This window comes from Mesoplodon mirus (assembly GCF_964341445.2).
Source record: "Mesoplodon mirus genome assembly, chromosome: 2".
NCBI classification, from domain to species: domain Eukaryota; kingdom Metazoa; phylum Chordata; class Mammalia; order Artiodactyla; family Ziphiidae; genus Mesoplodon; species Mesoplodon mirus.
The window spans coordinates 50,245,962-50,263,355 of NC_138977.1; the positions used below are offsets into that span (position 1 = coordinate 50,245,962).

The 17,394-nt window shown below is 36.2% G+C and overlaps 1 protein-coding gene across 1 annotated transcript in view; it reads right to left on the bottom strand.

The window, feature by feature from the left end:
- Window positions 1-17,394, bottom strand: part of SLC4A4 (solute carrier family 4 member 4) — a 350,822-nt gene that overhangs the window by 7,573 nt on the left and 325,855 nt on the right. The window contains exons 19-23 of the mRNA XM_082645180.1: window positions 16,171-16,349; window positions 14,836-14,908; window positions 7,314-7,382; window positions 4,755-4,928; window positions 2,338-2,499 (exon numbers count right to left, since the gene is read on the bottom strand). Of these exons, the coding sequence (XP_082501306.1) occupies window positions 2,338-2,499; window positions 4,755-4,928; window positions 7,314-7,382; window positions 14,836-14,908; window positions 16,171-16,349 (657 nt within the window). The remainder of the gene's footprint in view (window positions 1-2,337; window positions 2,500-4,754; window positions 4,929-7,313; window positions 7,383-14,835; window positions 14,909-16,170; window positions 16,350-17,394) is intronic.

Consider the following 17,394-nt stretch of genomic DNA (forward strand, 5'->3'; position numbering starts at 1 on the left):
CAAGAAATCTGTTGGAAATATGGATTCCAAATGATAAATATTATTAATATAAGAATAGCATTATTTAAATAAAATATGATTTGTTAAAAATCAAATCTAAGACTTAGAAGACCTCAGGAGCTCATTTGATCCAACTTCTGACACTAGAGAGCACTAAATTTAAAACATTCTTAAAAGTGGATATTTTATTACTATTTTTTCTTAAAAGCCATTAGAGAAGAGGATTCCATAATATTATTTCATACATTTGTAATGTATAATGAATTTTAAGTTTGATGTCCATGTACGTAAACTGAGGTACTTGTTTTGAAAATTCAAGATGAAATATTGCTTTGGGCTTCCCTGGTGGCGCAGTGGTTGAGAGTCCACCTGCCGATGCAGGGAACATGGGTTCGTGCCCCGGTCTGGGAAGATCCCACATGCCGCGGAGCGGCTGGGCCCGTGAGCCACGGCCGCTGAGCCTGCACGTCCGGAGCCTGTGCTCCGCAACGGGAGAGGCCACAGCAGTGAGAGGCCCGCGTACCGCAAAAAAAAAAAAAAAAAAAAAAATACTGCTTTAATTATCTCAGTATTTCAGGCAGGTTTTTTTTGTTTTTTTTGTTTTTGTTTTTTTTTTGTCTAGAGTAGCCTAGAAATTTATTTCAAATTTTGATTTCTATTCAATGTGTAAATGCATCGTTCTTTTTAATACTGCATCTTAATCTGTTCTGCAGTTTAAGCACATTCTCCCTTTTTCTGTCATCATTGGAAACAGAAAATCTATGTACATGTTCTCATTGAAGATGGATGGTGACAGTCACAAAAGCTCCCTCAGACTCTTTTTCTCTTTAGCTAAATGTGCCTCATATATTTAGCCTTTTCTTATTGGATCAATTTATCTGAAATCCAATTTTGTCTGTTGCCTTCCTTCACTGTACTATTTCCAAGTTCTCCAAAAATAATACAATCAGACAGCCTGACCAATCGAAAATAACCAGACAGGCCTGGATAAGAGTTTTGCCTTTGCCAATATGTGTACCCTTAGAAAAATGACTTAACATTCCTCAGTCTAAATTTCCCCGTCTGTAAAATAGGAACAAAAATATACTATAAAGAGCTGCTTTAGGGCTTCCCTGGTGGTGCAGTGGTTGCAAGTCCTCCTGCCGATGCAGGGGACGCGGGTTCGTGCCCCGGTCTGGGAAGATCCCACATGCCGCGGAGCGGCTGGGCCCGTGAGCCATGGCCGCTGAGCCTGCGCGTCTGGAGCCTGTGCTCCGCAACGGGAGAGGCCACAACAGTGAGAGGCCCGCATACCGCAAAAAAAAAAAAAAAAAAAAGCTGCTTTAGCAATTAAGAACAAGGTATGCCTGATCCATCAAAATGATCAAGTACAGAGCAGACACCAAAAATTAACTAGACTCCCATGTTAGAATGAGATACTGGGGATTCCACTAGAATGGGGATACTGCACTGTGTAAAATCTAGAACAAACCTACAAATCTTCATATAGAAGGTGTCATTTTGGCTGTCCTTTCAAAAGGCTACTGAGATAAGCTATTGGGGTGTTTGTGTGTGTGTGTGTGTGTGTGTGTGTGTGTGTGTGTGTGTGTTAAAGAAAAGCAAATCCCAGATTTTCTCTTAGCACTGATCACAGACCCCTACTGAAATACCAAGATTTCTGTGAAATGGCTTCCTAAAAAGTGGACATTTTATTTCTCAACTTAGTCATATGATTGCAAGAGGATCACCTAAATTATGACACTGACTGCTACAATTATGTAGAAAGACCCCAAATTCCAATTTCCGTTCCTTTTTATTGAAAGGTTACAGAGAAGTGATCTCAAATCATGTCAAATCCCAATGCAAGGATAAGTACAATAGCAGAGAACTTTGGTTGAGAGCCCACTCAAATAGATACACAGATCACAGGAGGTGAGGTCACCAGCATTTGCCCACATCAGGCTTAAAATTATGTAAAACTGAGTTATTATCTCAAATTTAAATCCTGGATTATCAATAATAAATCCAATACATTTTATAGCATTACGAAGCAAGCTTCCTTTTTATGTATGAGATCAGAGATTGAAGTTTTTTAGATATGGTGGGCTTTGTCTTTTTAGAAGTCATTATATCATTATCAGTTATTCACAGTTACAGAAAGACTTCAGAAAATACTTTAAAAAAATAAAGAGAGAAAATAAAGGGCAAAGGAAGGTGAAAAGTGACAAGTAGCATGACCAGGTAAACATCCTTGAAATTCAGTCATACATCGCACACAAGGGTTAAAAAAAAATACCATTTTCACGTTTGTTTAACTAACTTTGGAATTTTACTTCGGAATTTTAGAAAGCTCCTTACATCATCATTGTCACTGTCCAGACTTCCCTTCTTCTTTTTCTTTTTCTTCTCATCCTCCTTCTTTTTCTTATCCTTTTCTGGAATGACATCATCGAGGAAGCTGAGGTCGTGCTGGGAGAAGAGGTAGTCCATGCCTTTTCTGACAGCTACAAGTGCCAAGATCTGGAAGAATAAATATAAAAAGTAGGAAAGAACCCATGTCAGGGAAGTCAGAGTGAGTATTAATACTGCCCTAGCAAAGTCAGTAGAAACCTATTTTGTACAAGTCTAGAGTATGAAAGAACTCATCTTGCTTGTATGGACTTACATTAAGTAGACCATAAACATCTGCTTCATGGAGAAAGTTGGTTCATAGAAGTCTTACTTTAACTCACTGTATTTTGTTCATTGTACTGTATTGATCCCCTCATTTGGAATTTCCATATGAAAAGATTATTTTTTAAACCATTTTCTTCCATGTCAGATTTTTAATAAAATAACTAAAAGTTTCAAGGGAAAAAACAGCCTGTGTATGATTTCTAAGTATTCAAAATTAAAACATTACACAGGTTTTTGAAAGTCAAGAAAATCTGTACAATGCATAGTACACTGAGACATCTTCAAAGTATTAATAATGAGGTAGTATTTGAGTTTGCACAGACTATTTAATCTGCCGGGGCAACTTCAATTACCACCATTAATTGAATACTTATCTTGAGTCAGACGCTGTGCTAAACTCTTAGACAATACTTTCTCATTTATTCCCACAACAAACCTGAAAGGTAGATGTTAGTATCTATCCAACAGCGGAGGAAACTAAAGCTTAGTGACATAAGTAAGTTATCCAAGATCACAAAGCCAGATAAAGGAAGAATACAAAGGGTCACAGTTTTCTAACTCTAACCCCAGTATTCTTGAACTCTGTATCTTTGATTTTATGAACTGCTCTTGAAGGCATCTTAAAGATGTCTTTGCTTAACAGTAAAATTAGTATGCAGTAGGACTCAGAAGTCCTGGCCCTGCCTCAAATTAACAGTTGTCTTTATCTATATTATGCTCTATGTCAGCCTCTTCATCTCTTAGAGAAATTAATAACATCTGACCTATTGATATTACATGATTCTTTAATGATCAAATAAAAGCTCTGAAAGATGAAAAATACTTTATAAAGGTAAAATATTTTTTATTATTATTTAGCTCAAGCAATAAGTGATTTACTAGATATATTTCAAATTTATCCAGGTCTAACTTTGTTTTTCCTGGCTTAAGCAAAACTAATACATGGGTAGATTATATTAATAGGCAGATGGAAGTCTTTTCTCATACTCAGTGTGTTTTCCAGTAAGTTAATAGAGTTCTTCTTCAAAAGCAAAACATAAGGGGTCATCAAGAGTAAAAATCTGATTCCACAAATACTGTTAATATTTGACACCATTTTTTTCTGCTTTCCTGAAGGAAAAAACAATTACAAACAACCAGTATACATAAAATAAAATAATTCTGGCTAAGAGTAAGAAAATTTTTGTAAAAAAATAAAATATGGTTTGTATATTAAAGTTCTATTTCCAAAGCTACAGGGGAGACAGAGCCAGACCTGAGGTTGGCTTTGTGACTTGTTTCAAGCATATGCATGTGCATTTTCTTGCAAGAAATGTAAGGCTACAGTAAAAATTCAATGATTATTCAAAAAATAAAGTCTTAATTAAAAAGAAAAAAAATAAAAATAAGCTACCATAGCATTATTTCACACACACAAATTCAATGATGAAGCCAAATACAGAGCTATTGTTTCCTTTTGCCCTTCTTTCACTGTGATTCAGAGTGGAATGTTAGTTGTTTCACTTTCTTTCTCATCATAACATGGCAAGGAGAGAGAGCCCAGACTTATCCTTAAACTTAGCATGATACAAAGGAGAAGAACTGCAAAAAACTAAGCTTCTTTCTCCATTTCTTCTATTCACTGGATGATCTCTCGTAAGTTGCCAAACTGGTCCTCTATTATTTGGCCTGAAATGTGCTGTACTCTGTTATTTAGACAAATTCCAATGTACAGCAGTATTTTAAAAATAACTAACGTTATGTGCATTTGTGTCTACCATGTGTCAGGCATTGTGCTATATACTTTATATTCATTATTGATGCTCAGAATGAAAACAAAGATGCCGCTCTCATTTTACTGATGAGTTGATGGGAGTTCAGGGAAGTTCACTGATCAGCACAAACCAGAGCCAGTATCTGAACTCAGCTGTCTGACTCCAAGGTCCAGCCTAGATAAACCACAGACCTGGCAACCTTAAATTACAACCAATCAAACTGATTAGGTCAAAGCTGGAAAAAAACTGGAAGCATCCATAAAAGACACATGTGTCATCAATATTAAAATAACCACATGATATTGGTGTGACCTCATGGGTAGGTTCAATTAAAACAATCCCTACCATAACTGGAAAAATGATAGCAGCCACAGTTGACTTGAGGATCCAGAGCAGGGCTAGACAGAGCACCTGCAGGAAAGTGAACAGGTGGACTCTGCGCAGGGGGACATGGCGCAGGTAGATAAAGTCAGGCTGATGCTTCAGGGGCATCAGAAGCAGCTTCAGACGATCCATGAACTGGGAGAAGAAAGGGAAAGAGAGGACAAGTACATTACTTCAAGAGCTGCAGCACCAAGTCATCTCTTTATGTCTAACTAACCACTAGTGATTTATATTCTACAATTTAGGAAAGCAATGTCCTTGTTAGAGGACACTGGTCAGGGAGTGCAGAAATATAGTCTAACACAGTAAGACGTAGTATGAGTCTTCCAATTTATGTTATTACTTTGTAGGAATACTATGCAGCTATATGAGATAAAGTGGCCACCAAAGAATAAAGTTTCAAAGCCAAATATAAAATAAAGATGCTCATCTCCTACATTCTACTTGTACTGTCTGCATCTTAGGAGAGAAGATCTTGTGCCTATTCTAGTAATAATATGCTGAAGGGAGACATCAAACTCATGTATCTAACTGTGCCGCAGCTGTCTTATCTGAAAAGAAGAGGAGATGCTATGTATCATATATATTTCAATAATGTTTCAAGGATATAAAGGAACTATCTGACTTGAAAATGGGAATGCATTGGTATTTTCATAAATTCCACATTATTTATCTATGGAATAACTTAACTAATACATTTAGCAATGAATTAGCATTTCTTTTCAGAGAAAAGCCACATGAACATTGCAGTGAGTTTCACAGCATCAACAACTAGACACCTGATCTAGGAGAGGCTATTACACTGTCATGTATAAACAGATACTAAAATGACTACTGAGCACCTATGTGCCAGGTGCTGTGCTTCAAAGAATAACCGCTGAGTTTACATCAATGCTGATGATAAGGATGATACTTAAGTACCTATCATAGGAACTTTCAGATGTAAGATGCTCACTAAATAGCTGTTGAATTGAATAATTATGTAATAAGAACTCTGAAATAATACCTCTAGTTTCTTGCTGGAGGGAAGAGAAAAATGTAAAAGTAAACAGACTATCACAATCTTCTCTGAAGTGATTTACTATCTAAAGAGTTTTCTTTCTTCCTCCAGAGCTATTTTTGACTGGTAGAAGTATTCCCATTTATAAAGACTGGAGTAACAAAACTTTTTGATAACTCAGATCTTGCCAAAAAGGTCTAAAAGAAGAAGAGTCAAGAGAAAAGTAAAGAGAAAAGGTGATAGGGCAACACCATGGCAGAATTTAAGAAATCCACTAGCTGTTCCTTCAGCAAGGGATTTTTTCCCCATTGTTATGGAATCGCTGATTTTTTTCCCCTTCTATTTAATTTAATAAACATGTACTAAGCTCCAACCATCTATTACATACCTAAAACACATAAAATCAAACTTCTGATCTAGACTGACTTATTTAGGCCAAACAAAAATAAGAACTATTAATTTGGGGACCATATTTGTTTCATATTTTTCCATTTAAAGTAATAAAGAATATTTACAATGTCAGGTAAAAATGTTTTTACACATTTATACTTCCCAAAAATTTCATGGGCACAAATAAGCCCACATTCACATTCCTCTAGTCCCATCTATGAAAAACCACCTTGTATTTTGTAATAAATATCCAAATGGTGAAGAACTCTACTCAATAGACCTAAACAAGGAAAAATAAAATAGCCTTCTCTCTTTTTGAGGGTCTGTCCAGTTACCCAGCTCCATGTGACTCTAAAATCATATTAATCTAAATTCAATAAATGAAAGCAAGGACTATTACGAAGGGGTTTAAATAAATTCTTATGATGTTCACAGAACATGCAGTCTTTTCCCATTAAAACATCACTAAGTGCTAAATAAGGCTACAGTTAACAAGGTGCCAGAAAGCAGCAGCAGTACTTCCAGTTTCCTGGTGCCAATTAAATTAAACCTCAATTGAAAGACAAAGTCCCTTACAAAGTTTCCCCTAATGATTTTTTTAAAAGAGGGCCAGTTTTATCCAAGATGTGACAGCTGAAGTTTTTGACAAAAGTAGCACATTAACCACATTGACTTGATTCTTTTATTGGTGCAAAACTTTTGATCAATGATCTCAGCCATGCAAAAAGCACATCAAATAAGAATAGCCTGTTCTTAGTATAAGGTAAAGGCAAATGGATAAATAGTATCTCGAGCACACTGAAAGGTTAGATTTCCATCAAAGGAAGGAAGGAAGGGAGGAAGGGAGGGAGGGAGAGAGGAAGGTCAGAGATAGCTCTCTCACTTTCCTAGCCAAATGGCTTCTAACACCTTATTTCGTGAATGGGTATGTATGATAACATTTGTTAACACAAGCTAACTTTATTAATTAAATCAGAAACACAGGTGAATGGTGGAGAAAGTAGAAAATAAATGCATTAAAAAAACTCAGCAGTTAAGGGTTAGCACTTTTCTTCAATGATCTATTATTGGACTGTTTTTAATACTACTAGAAAAATATGACTCTGCTGAGATTGCTATGGAAAACTTACCTGCACACCATTAAGAGATGCTACCCCCATATACAGGAACACGCCATAGAGTACAGGCATGGGAATAAACTAGGATGGAAAAAAATTGGAGAAAGGTTAAAAACAATAATAATAAAAACAGTAAGAGAGGGCGATAGTTTAAATAAAGGCTAAATCTGAGACTAAAAGATAGGACTTAATAATACAGTGACCACTGATCAGTGTGCTTAACTCATCATTGATAAACGTCTAAACTCTTGGTACCAGAAAGCAACAAAGGAGGGTGAAGGAGACTCAATTTTCATTTGATTCTTGTTTGCATTTTTTTAACAATTAGAATGCATGACCTTAAAAATAACTTTTTAATGGGAAAAGAAGTCTCTGTTATCCTTTCCCCTTAAAAGGAATGACCGTGTGAACTAAATGCTTGCATGGACTGTGAAGCAGAAAGAGAGGTAGAGGGTTGTCCCACTCCGGAGACCAAATTTCTTTCCCAATAGTCTGTTGACTTTTCTCTAAATAATTTTCACCAAATGATCTATCAGCTCGCTGTATAAATGCCTCTTTCAATTAAGTAAACATTAAACAACTGTCCCCTTTCTTCCTCTTAGGAATATTAAGAGGACTAATTAATGAGGACACTGCTTGAAAGGAGCATGGAGCATCTGGAAGCAATTAATTACACACACGGATTAATACACATCTTTTAAAATGGAATTAATATTTAAAATGGAATTAATACATTTCATGCATTAATTAGCAAGAGTCTTGAACACTAATGTGAAGTGTTTTAACAATGGGAAGTTCCAAGATGATGTTCCTAAGTTTTGTCTATTCCTAGACCTTTGAAATGTCTCTAGTACTGTGGAAACCAAGCAAATCAGGGATGACTCTGTTTCTGGGAAGTCTTCTATCTGAACAATAAAAAAATGGGTTCTCAAGCTTGGATTTTGAAAAGAAATTCAAGTTCAGGAGTTTTCAAAGCTCAAATACTAAAACCACAATCAATTAAGTCCAATCTTACCAAATCTGCACAAAGGAGACTACTGTAGCCAGAAAACAGTATAACTTTAGAGTAATTTTAAAAGAACTATCACATTAATATTGTGATAACTATCACATTGTATTAAGAAACTGAAGAACAATTTCTATCAGCCTTTCCTTGTGATCACGTCAAACAGTTCTGTATCTGAGACCCTTTGGCTACTACTAGAGAAATAGTAAATTCCAAAACGGGTCACAACTGCCTCTAATTGTTATTGGTTAGCTGTAAAAATTGTTAAACATATATGGAATAAATACACTTATTTATATAAAACATTACATGCTTCTTCTAAAAAAGACTAACAATTTTAACATAGTTAATTTGATCTTGAGCTCAGAAAAAAGTAAATGATATTGAATGTTGAAGGTGGTGGGAGGGACAGTGTGAGTAGCAGGGAAGCCATGTGGGCTGTAATACCCAACAGTCACCACAAAGAGGTGAACACATTACATTCAAGCCACTTACGCTGGGACATGTGCCTTTATTTCCTTTAAGAACGTGCGTGTTTCCTATGATGCCTCCGTACAAATTTACCAAAAAACACAATAGGAAACTAACAAAAAGACCCTTTCATAGTTTTGACTTATTTCTCAATTTTAAAAATATCTTCTATAGACAAGCCCGCTTCTATTATTCCTTAATATATGAAGATTTCTTATCATTTCATTTCTAATTTCTTGGGAAGAAATGAAAGGTGGAAGGGGAAAAAAGAAGTATAGAGTTAATGGGAAACTAGTTAGAAATCCTGCAGTAGTTATTTTTTGAGTGTTTTTCTGACTTGAAAGAAAGTAATCACATAGATGATCTTGGACCTTAGCCCAACCCCTCACCTAAGCTTAGTTAAGTATTTTCTCTAATGTAGTTCTAATGCCAGAGTAAAGGCAACTTGTGCCTTGGTGCCTAGGTCTGTTCTCTCTGAACGGATGATGAACGGATGATGACAGGTTATTTGCCAAACCTACCACAAAATAAAATCAGAAGGCACCATTAACTCAGAATGGGGAAAGGGTAGGAGAACAGATTTAAATATGATAATGTTTTAAAAAAATTATTCTTTGGTGAAAATAGTACATATAAAGGAGGCTATTAATTTGATTTTTAGCCAATTTCAAAGTGATACAAATGTCTTATGAAATTCACCATTTTCTTTATGATAGTGTAGTGTCTCAATAAAAATCTTCCAGTTTGGAAATTCTGATGAAAGTTAACAGAATTACTGGGTTAGAGGATACCTTTTATTGGATTTGGTTCATGAGTCATGTTAGGAGGTCAACCCTTAAAAATTCATCACAATAGAGTCATTCATCACAATAGAAATTTCCCAAAGGAAGGAAAAGAAGACTGTGTTTTAAAAAGGTAGGATCCTACTTTAAGTTAAACTAGTATAGTATACATAGTAATAGTAGGTAGACATTTTTATAAAGCAAGACAGGAGAAATTAAAATATAAAAAACACAGGGTATACTAGGTTCATAGGCATATCAAGAAGTGCCAAATGATAAAATTACACAAAAATTATATAAATAATCAATCATACCCAGAAAGCCAAAAAGCATAATTGTAAATAAATATTACAATGCTTTTAATAAAAATTAAAAATGAAAAAATTAAGTGCTTGATCCTATAACCAGGCAGGATAGTGAAACTGAGATGAGATCAATATTTAACATATTCAGACTATGTTACCAAATTTTTCAAATTCTGGTGACTTAACCCTCCCTTTGATTTTCTGATGGTGTTAGAGTATTCTCAAAAAAAAATGTAAAAAGGGTAAATTTAATAAAAAAGAGAGGGTGTAGCATTCACAGCACAGAATTCAGTATAAGGGTGAGGTCTCCCAGCAGAATCATAGTCAGTGTGTGGGTGTGTGTGTATAAAACCCAGAATGAGGTCCTGATAAGATCATGGGAATAAAAGTTACAGACCTGGGTTCCAATTCTGGCACTACCCATCGTGCAACCCAGAGAAAACGATCAACTTCCCCTATCCTCAGTATTCTCATCCATATAGTGCTTATGATAAAGATTACATAGCACAAACATTTAGTTCAGTGCCTGGCTCATAACAGATACTTGATAAATGTGGCATTGATGTCATTACCATCAGAACTTTTAGTGACAAGTCAAGAAGACTACAAGTGCAAAGCACCACTTTCTTTGGCCCCTCTGTGGTGGGTTTGGGTGGCAGGAGTTTAGGACAGAAGGATGGCTACAAAGGTCAAAGTTGAAGGCTTGGTTTTATCTAGGCTCTACAATATTGCTTTTTCAACCATAACAACTGTCTTCAGGAACATGTTATTAAAATAATATCCTAATACCCTTAAGCCTTAAAAATCAATGTAAGGAAGCTGCTGACTTGCAATCTGGTCCCTAGTCACAAGAAACTGTGGAGTGAGCTATGACGAGCAGTTTGTAAAAATGCCATCTTTCTCACTACATAAGAGAATCAGAAATCAGATCAGAGAAGCTGGGGAAGATCATCTCATGAGAAATGAAAATGAATAAGTTCTTAGAGGGCAAATACTGTTTTATTTAAAAGGTGGTAAACCATGATGGCTATGAGATCAGGCTTTGGAGTCAGAACTGCCTGAGTTCAAATCTTGGCTCTACCATTTAAGAACTTTGTGACCTGGCAAGTTACTCATAATTTTTCTTATCTATAAAGTGGATTCAATCATAAGTAAGTATACTTTTTGGAGGTGTGATTGGAGAACTAAATATAAAAAACCTGTGCAGAGCCCTTAGTCCAAGGCCAAGCTCAATAAATGGAAGCTTCTATTACAATAAACTTCACCAATATCAGCAGCAGCAGCATCTTCATTATCATTTCTCCTTGTTTTTCTGTTACTGAACAGAGTGTACAGCATAGAGCAGGAGCTCAACAAATGTTGTCAAATACAAATTAAACACTATCCTCCACATTTTAGAACACTGAACAAATCTGAAAGATAAATTTTGGCCACTCCTCATGTTAAAGATAAACTAATTCAAGCAAAGGGAACAGAAGTAGCAGTGAACTTTTCTTGATCTTTATTTCTTCGGACTTGCCAGAAGTATGGAAAAAGTAAGCTCCAGGAACTGTCTTTCATCTTTTTGCTGCTCTTTGGTCTACCGAGTCTCCCCATACAGAACACTAGCGTAACATGCAGTATTCCTGCTGCAGAAACACAGATCTAAACTATCCAGCCAGCCTGGGAAGCCAGTTATTCCTGCTTCCCAGCAGTTCTGTACTGAATCAGTGGTGAGATTTGAGGCATGTGCCACTGTTGCTGGCCAAGGTCAAGGGGTAGCTTCCTGAACTTAAAGCTAGTACACTATGATTCCTTACGTTCTTCTATGTAAAAAGACAGATTTCGGCAAAGAGATCAAAACAGAGGTCACCAACTTCAAAGTAATCAAGACTTCAAAGTAAGTCTGCCCAAGTAGGTACAGGGAACAACTACCCACACTGCTTAATGCATGGGAGAAAATAACTAGCAACATTGGAGGCCACCAAACCTGTGATGGATGCAGGGAGTTGGGAGGGAAGGTGTTGAGCCATCTCATTTTTAAGTCACATGTTTCTCTTGATTTCATTCATTTGATCCGCCTTTCAAAGGCAGCTCTTTTAAGTAAAACCATTCCCTAAAGTCATCACCTGTTTCTTTAAAACACACGTAGTCACAGAGTGGAGGAAAAAAGATTCCCTCCTCCAAGGTAACTCATGACACCACTTTCTGAGTGAATTCTGAGGTTAATTGTTAATCCTGACTTCTTCTTAGGCGTAACTTAGGTTTTAGTTAAACTACTCTCAACATCTGCTTCTTCCTGTGTTGACTTTTCGGATGAGCTAACAAGGGTTCTGTAGTGAAAGCACATAACTTACCAAACTTCAATGCTAAGAAGGGCACCTGACCTGAAATTGGCTGACCTTTTCAGATGTGATTCCTGAAGTAAGGAATAACCTCACTTGCTGAAGTAACAAACCACAAGAGTCAATGCTAGATTATTTTACCTTTATTGTTTTTAAATCCAGGTTCCCCACAATATGTTGGAAACTACACTAACTAAACAATTTCATTTCCCACAGTTTGGGCAAAAGATGGCCTAACAAAAATGTTTGCTGAACTGCCTTTTCCACTGATGCTTACACTGACTCTTTGCATTAACCCAAAGTTGCCACGTAGAAATAGCCATAATGATGGACACTAGTACCTGAATGAGGGTGAGCCAGAACATGAGAACTTAAGGAAGGTCAAAGCAAAAGCAAGCTCATACTCACTGATCCCTTACATCTATCTTTTTCCTTTCTCTGTATTATAATCTGTTCCCGTAGATACTGCGGTGCTTTGCATATCAGGGGCAAAAAGAATCATTGTAAAATGAAGAACAAAAGTGCTTTCAGCTTTAACTCTGCTGCAGCCATAGCTGGGTGAGAAAAGAGTTAGGAAGAAGCCTTGCATCTCTTCCTAAAAATAGCAGTTTATACACTGTTTGTTCTCTGTGTCCCTTTGGAATCATGCATGATCATTCAGTTGACAGATTCTCCACAAGATTAAAGCCAATTTGCTATAACAAACAAACAAAGAAGAATTTTTAAACACATCTGACTTTTCTGAGTTAGGATTTTAAACTGCATCATTGAAAAGAATAATATAAAAATAAAATTAAAGAAAGAGTGGGTGGTGATGAGTACATACGAACTGATGGGAAGATTTCTATTCATCTCTTACTAGTGGCTTAAGAACTAAGAGACCCTATAAAAGAGACGTGGCAGTTGTGTCGTGTGAATCCACCTTCAGGGGTCCCGGGGCAAATTCCTTCCTAGGAGAGCCTCCCACAATGTGAGGTCATAATTACCTACAATGATCTCTACAAGTTGATCTGTCCAGGTGAGGTCCCATTGCCTATGCGGTAAAAAGCTGTCATTAGACTTTTCCACCAGCTGATGTGCTGGCGTCTACGGGGCAACAGAGGAACTCAGAGCACTTTGGCAGTGGATTTGATGCTGTGAAACTCACAACAACTGGAACCTCCCCCACAATTCGCTCTGCACTGGCAGAACTGACAACAGATTTCCCTCTGTCCTCACAGAACATAAGATCTGTCCTTTTTTAAGGTCCTCTGTATATAACCAGAAACGAAGTCCTTGCAATTACTTTTAGCTTTACTTCCCCACATATTACATGAGATACATATTCCTTCATGATTCCAGTCAGAAATTAAACCAGCTAATTGACATTGTCGAAACCAGTGACAAAAGATGAATATTTAAATCTTTTAACTGTTTACAAAGTATTTTGTGCATAATATATGCAGTAATCTAAATACTCTGAAGGCAGAGTTAGTCCTAGCTATAAGTTAAGAAATTAGAGTTCTATTTTCCACAAATTCATCTGATTGGCAACTGACATATAAATGTGTTAATGGGAAAGAAATGGAGAGCTTTTGCCTTTCACTGTACTTCTGTATTCTTTGAATTCTTTCCAAGAATGTACTGCTCTATTACTTGTGTAATTAAATAAGCATTCAAAAAACCTTTTGAAAAATTAAAATTGTTTAAAGATACACAAAAGTTTTTAGAGAAAAATTTGGAAGGATATTGCTAACAGTGGGATTGTTGATAGCTACTAGGTCTATAGGTGATATTCATGCTTTGTACTGTGATGCAAAGCATAAGAAACAAATTATCAATAATTGGCTAGTTTTGTTATGTAATAAAAAAAGAATAAAATATTTGTGTCACAAAAGAAAACTGGAAGCTTCAATGACAGATATATATTAATCTTTTTAAGTACTATCTCTACTTCTAAATATGCTTTCATATATAGTTTATATTTATCTATTAAACATTCACCCCATCAATCAAACCTATATATTGACTCCTAACTTTCTAAATAATCTGTCATTTTTCTTTTTCAAAAGTTCATTTCTAAAGTTTTCTAGTTGTAAATCAGTAATTTTATTCCATTCTTTCTTTGTGGATATTAGGCCTTCTGATTCAAAGAATACAGAAACACAGTCAGCAATAATTAATAATAAGAGAACAATTACAAAATGATCATTGTGAGTCATTCATGTTATCCAGGAGTCTAATGTGGGAAGGGAGGGCAGGATTTGGGGACAAGTAAATGGGAAGTGATGGGAAGAAAGGATGTAGGGAGACTAGGAGAGTGAAAAACATCATGGGGAGTGGAGATCAGTTAGCTAGATTAAACTGTATGAAACTGCCATATGCATAGGTCAAAAAATTTGAATAGTGGTCATTTAATGTGGTTCAACCAAATAACTGCAATAATAATAATAATAATAATAATAATAATAATAAGAGAAGGAGTGAGAAGGAAATCAAGGTAAAAGTTTTTAAAGTCTTCATTCTACCTGACTCCTGCTTCATTCAGTGTGATATGGATGTGATAAAAATCTTGCAGATATTTCTTAAGAAATTCTACTGTTCACATATCCAATTATCTGTCAGTGTTCTGAGAAGGAGGAAGAAGTGAGTATTTCACATATTTACCTTCAAGATGGGAGCCATAAAGACGGACAGACCAGTCAGAATAAACACAAGGGTTCCAGTGACTCTTTGTTCCCTGAAAACAAATCAAAAGATTACCAATCTACCTTTTGTTTTCATAAACATGCTCTTATCTTTTCACCTTCAGAAAATACTATACATTGATGGAATCACTGTTTGGCTAAGACAGCAAAGGTGCAGATATCATATGTAATTAATACCTCAAGGACAGCATATAAGCTTAACAGAACTACAAAATCCTCTTAAAACTATTGCAGTATGTGATTTGAATTCATCAAGAAAAAAGTGATTCTGTTAAATCCTTTATCCTTTTAGAATCAGGAGAGAAAAATCACTTGCTCTGGTTCCACCAATTACTGGCCTACCTGAAGCCCTTATTTCTTAAACAACTTGTACTGTTGTGTAATTACCCCTTCCTTCATAGGAGATAGTTATTACATCGTCCCACATTCTAATTAACAAACAGCTCAGGGAAATTTCCTAAGTGCAGTAAATCCCATCAGTCTCATTTCCAAATCTACAAAAACAAAAGTACTTTTTAACAAATACGATTCCCATACAACACCCCCTCCCCGCAAGAAAAATCACCCACTGTTGTGGCGTGGCAAACGATGGCTCTGTTATGTGAGCTATTCACCCAAGCTCGTAGGAGCAGAGTCTGCTGCAAAATACGCAATAAAGTATAAAGGTTTCATAAGAGCTCTTCATGGCTACCCAGATTTAACTGCTGGAGGTCAAGGTTTCTCAGTGCTTATGGGACAGAAAATGAACTGGAAAATAAGAATTCCTCTCCTTTCACAGAATCTTTTTTTGGCCGCGCAGCTTGCAGATCTTAGTTCCCTGACCAGGGGTCGAACCTGGGGCCCTGGTAGTGAAAAGGCCGAGTTGTAACCACTGAACTGCCAGGGAATTCCCTCCTTTCATAGCATCTTGAGAATCATAAGCAGACTCAAGAGTTTTAGGGAGTCTCAATAGAGCCGAAAAATTAAAGAGTCTGGCTATATATATATGATTGTGATTGAGTATGTACCACAGCACTAAAATGACCTGCATGTTGAAGAAAATGAATGACCTGTCTGCGTTTTTACTCTGCATAATTTAGTCTGCTGTTAATCAAAGGAAATGTATGTAAGATAAAAAGTGAACTCAAGAAATTATGGAAGACTCTTTCAAATGAAAATTTAGTCCTTTCTAGAACAGGAATAAATTATTCATCACCCACCCTTTCTCCTCCACATTTGTCTGTTTCTTTCTGACTGACACACAGATGTGAGCATGGTATGTTGTATAGAGCCATTTTTCTCTGACATAACACACCTCACTCCTAGGAATTTTGGTTGTTCTCCAGGTGCAGAAGTCTCTGTCTCCATCTTCAAACTGTCGATGTGAGCAATGGAGATGACAGTAGCAGCCACGTACCACGGAAGGGCCATGAAGGAGCACACCACCATAAGGATGGCCACCCAAAAGAGATCCAGGTGATATCCAGCTCCTTTCTGTAGCAAGAGGTAACAAAACCATGTGAAGAAAGCACTCATACTGCTGTCTAGTCATATTTCCAGATGGGAGTTAAGATTACCCAAAGAAACCAATTCGCTTTGCTTGATACACATATCTACCAGAAGGTGAGGTCCCTGAACGAGACTTCATCTTCCTCATACTATCCCCCTAACAATTAAACTCAAAGCTGCCACATGACACACCTCCTCTAGCTTGATTTAAGTCACAGCTTATTATTTGCTTATTGTTAATTATCGTCTCTGCATCCAATTACATAATTGGAACAATGGAGATATAGAACTACCTTGAAGAGTTACTGACATCCTTCAATGAAGTAATTGAGGCAAGTCACCTTGTAGGAACTTAAATGGCAGTGATAGTTACAGAGTAGAAGCTCAATAAATGGTGACAGTAGCAATAGTAATACTGGTTGTTTTTAACATAAACAGGATAGGTACCTTAAAAACAGGCATGATGCCTTCTCTGCTTGACTAGCAATATGCTGTTCACCCAGACAGTATTCAGCACACGTAGACTAATGATGTGAAAGCAACCTTAAGAAAAGCAGCCTTAGCACTTATATGTGAAATCTAAAAAATTGATACCAATGAACTCATTTACAAAACAGAAATGGACTCACAGATATAGAAAACAAATTTATGGTTACCAAAGGGCAAAGGGGGGTGGGGAATTAGGAGTTTGGGATTAACATATACATGTTACTACATATAAAATAGAGAACCAACAAGGGTCTATTGTATAGCACAGGGAACTATATTCAATATCTTATAATAACCTATAATGGAAAAGAATCTGAAAAAGAATAGATTTATATATATATAAATAAAAAATATATACAAGTATATATAAAAAACACATATACATTATAAAAAACTGAATCAGTCTGCTGTACACCTGAAACTAACACAACATTGTAAATCAACTACACTTCAATTAAAAAAATAAAGACAAAAAAGTACATAGAAGACCATTTCTCACCCTTAATAGTATATGAAAATAATTGTTTAACAACATATGAAA